General features: G+C 37.7%; 1 protein-coding gene across 2 annotated transcripts in view; it reads left to right on the top strand.

Moving 5' to 3' along the window:
* The first annotated feature begins 639 nt into the window (after positions 1-639).
* The window catches only part of LOC106882174 (phosphatidylinositol 4-kinase type 2-beta), a 110,797-nt gene continuing 108,331 nt past the window's right edge, over positions 640-3,105 (top strand). The window contains exons 1-2 of one of the 2 annotated variants that reach the window (XM_052974565.1): positions 640-1,307; positions 1,583-2,045. In XM_052974565.1, coding sequence (XP_052830525.1) covers positions 1,635-2,045 — 411 coding nt within the window. In that variant the 5' untranslated portion in view covers positions 640-1,307; positions 1,583-1,634. Of the gene's footprint in view, positions 2,046-3,105 lie in introns of both variants that reach the window. The other variant, XM_052974564.1, reaches the window with a different exon arrangement.

The following is a 3,105-nucleotide window of genomic DNA, read 5'->3' as shown; positions in this document are numbered from 1 at the left end:
ATATATATATATATATAACACGTTATATGCCTTATATGATGTGCAGTTAGATACAACTGTCCGAATAAAAACACGGGATGGCAGGCCATAGTTTTTCTGCTGGATCAGGGAAGTTTGGGTGGTTAAATAACACTAACAAGAAGAAAACATTCATATAATGTAGTCCTAGATACACCTATGCCTGAATGATAAGACAAAATAGTCATAGTTGAAATGCTTTGGTCATGGGACAACTGGATTGGTGATTACCTGAGAATTAAACAGAAACAACAATAGCGTGCTAGAAATAGCAGTCAACTCTCGTCAAAAAATTGGAAGGAAAGTTTATAAAAATGTATCTGGGGAACGAGATACATAGAGAAAAATAAAGCGGAATAGTCACAGCTGGAGCGTTTTAGATCATGAATTTACTGCTTGGTCTGGGTCGATTAGGAATTAAGCAACAACAAAAGTAAGATAATGTAAATAAAAAGACTTTTAAATGCTGAAGTCAGTAAGATTGGAGAAAGAAAAAAAGAAAGATAGGAGGAGCGAGAGAGATCAAGGGCGGGTAATTCCAGTAATAACTGGATGCGTATATAACGAGTAGAGAATAATTGGGTAGCTCTGCTTGTGTGGTTTTTTTTTATTGGGGTGAGATCACCTGGTTGATTATATCTTCTATTCTGTCTTCCGCGCGCGTGTGTGTGTGTTTATATACATATAGAGATATACACGTTTATATCTACCCTCTGCGTGTTTTCTCTCTCACACACACACACATATATTTATATATGTTTGTGTGTGGTGTGCTGCTCAACACTACATCATCCACACACATCAGTTTCACAAAGTTTAACACTCCCTTATATATATATATAGACACATGTAGCATACCACCTGTAGTCTAGATTTACTCCCTCCTATTTCTTGTTTATTGGGCATTCACGGCCAAAAAACCTTAACTGATTATTATTTGTTCCTTCTTATTGGTGTTGTCATTTTCTTTTCTTTTTTTTTGTTTGGTTCTTTAATATTTCTAATTATTAATTTGTATTAACTTCTACTTGCCATCATTGCTGTTTCATTAACTGCACGACACAAAGTAGTTTAGTTAAAACACGTCTAACATACATACACGTACACAATATACATATATACACTGTCGTATCTATACACATGTATATTTATACAAAAAAAAAACACATAGACGCAACATCTACCTATCTCTATATTATCCGTGTTGAGCTATAAATACTTATACATATGTGTTTATAACTTGTACAAACTTAACAAAAAACATCCCAGTATATTAACCGGAATTTTCAGTAAGTTTTTGTTCGTTTATTTGAGCTTTTGAACTCTCGCGAAGTAAGGTGTGTCTGTGTGCGAGTGTATACATACATTCATACATAAAACATCTATAAATAAACATATATATTATATATGTTTATGTATATAAATGCGTGTCTGACAAAAAACTTTCGATTTCTAAGTTGCTTTTCCTTTCTCTTCCTTCAATACTTCAATTTCATTCCTACCTCCTTTGTTGTCCGCCTCCCTCTGTATTTATATATATATATTATCTATATAACATCTATAGGTGAACTATACAATAACCTCGCCATTTCTACATTAAATATACACAACTGTTAATGACTGAAGAGGATCGTGTTCTGAGAAATGTTCTACTCGAGTCGTCGGATAGTGATAGTCGCACCTTGCTGGTGGCCAACGCCAACGGAGGTACAGTACCCGAAATTGCCGACTTAGACGTTGAAGTGGCGTTCGCAACGAGTGCGCACCGGCCTGCGGGGCCGGGCGGGACCTGCAGTACGGGACACCCGAGGTCGCCGACCCGCGGTACGGGCAACAACGAGAGCTCGCCGTTGCTCAACCGAGTGGAGTACGAGTACGGCTTGTTCGGTAATTACTTCGCAGATGACTTGGAATTCAATGACTGTATCCGACAGGCTGAAGTAGCCATAGTCCAGGGCAACTTCCCCGAAAGAATCTACCAAGGATCGAGTGGCAGCTATTTCGTTAAAAACGCCGATACAGATCCGGTAAGTACTCGCTTTTACATTTTCCTTTCTCTGTCATCTTGCCTGCATACCTTCCTTTTGTTCTTTTCTTCTTTGTCGTCTTTGTTAGAAAACCGGAGGCAAAGAAATAAGGTCTACATTAAAATATATGCTGTTTTCTCTACCAATATACATCCAATAGTCTCTTGGAATCGATACAGCCTGTTCACCCCAGCATGGACCGATTTTGCAGAAATACTATATGAGATTAATAAATTCATTAATGTTAGTTTAGTTTCTGCCTTTGTACTTAGTTCCAAATTCTAGAGAAACCATATTTTCTTTTCCTTCTTCCTGGGTCAGTACGGAAATATTTTCCAAACATGTGTACTAACGACTACTCCATGGGATATACCCTTCGCTTCCCCATCGTATTTCCTACTTTTTGTAGCTTTGTATCATAACAGGTGTTTAGCTCCAACTCTCTCCCGTTCGAGCAAAATCTACGATGAAAGTTGTAACTATTTATCTACAGGATGCAAATTATCTAGTACTACATTATATAATGTGTCGTTCCCATTTTTAAAGATGTTTGGAAGATGTGAGGCGAGGGAGATTTGGCGGTTATTCCTGACAGGTTGAGCAACCACGTTGAAGTTATCTTATTGGCTGTTGTCCAGTGTTAGTTACTTGTTGTTAGGCCATTGGTGTTTGAGAAATAGAAGACCGTGTTAAATCACAACATTTAGTGATATCGTTCTACATTCTAACGAGAAATTCCAACCGAAGTTGATTTCATTTCGGTGGGTGGGTCTCTATAGAAGAATCCAGACTTCCTTTGCTGTGGCGTTGGCCAAGTAGAACCACACTCCCACTTAAATCCTTCTTTGTAACCATGAGGACTTTGGAAATGTGTGGATTAGCAGAATCATTAGAGTATCGGTGAAAATGCTTTGCAGTATTGGTTCCGACTCTTTGTTCTGTGTTCAAATGCCGCCGAGGTCGACTTAACCTTTCATTGTTTCGGGGGATCGATAAAATAAAGTCCCTTAGTTACGTACTAGGGTTGATATATATATATATATATATATATATATATATA

The sequence above is a fragment of the Octopus bimaculoides genome, chromosome 18 (assembly GCF_001194135.2).
Source record: "Octopus bimaculoides isolate UCB-OBI-ISO-001 chromosome 18, ASM119413v2, whole genome shotgun sequence".
Classification (NCBI taxonomy): domain Eukaryota; kingdom Metazoa; phylum Mollusca; class Cephalopoda; order Octopoda; family Octopodidae; genus Octopus; species Octopus bimaculoides.
Note: the sequence above shows the minus strand (reverse complement) of the source record. Positions and strands in the feature narration are given on the sequence as shown.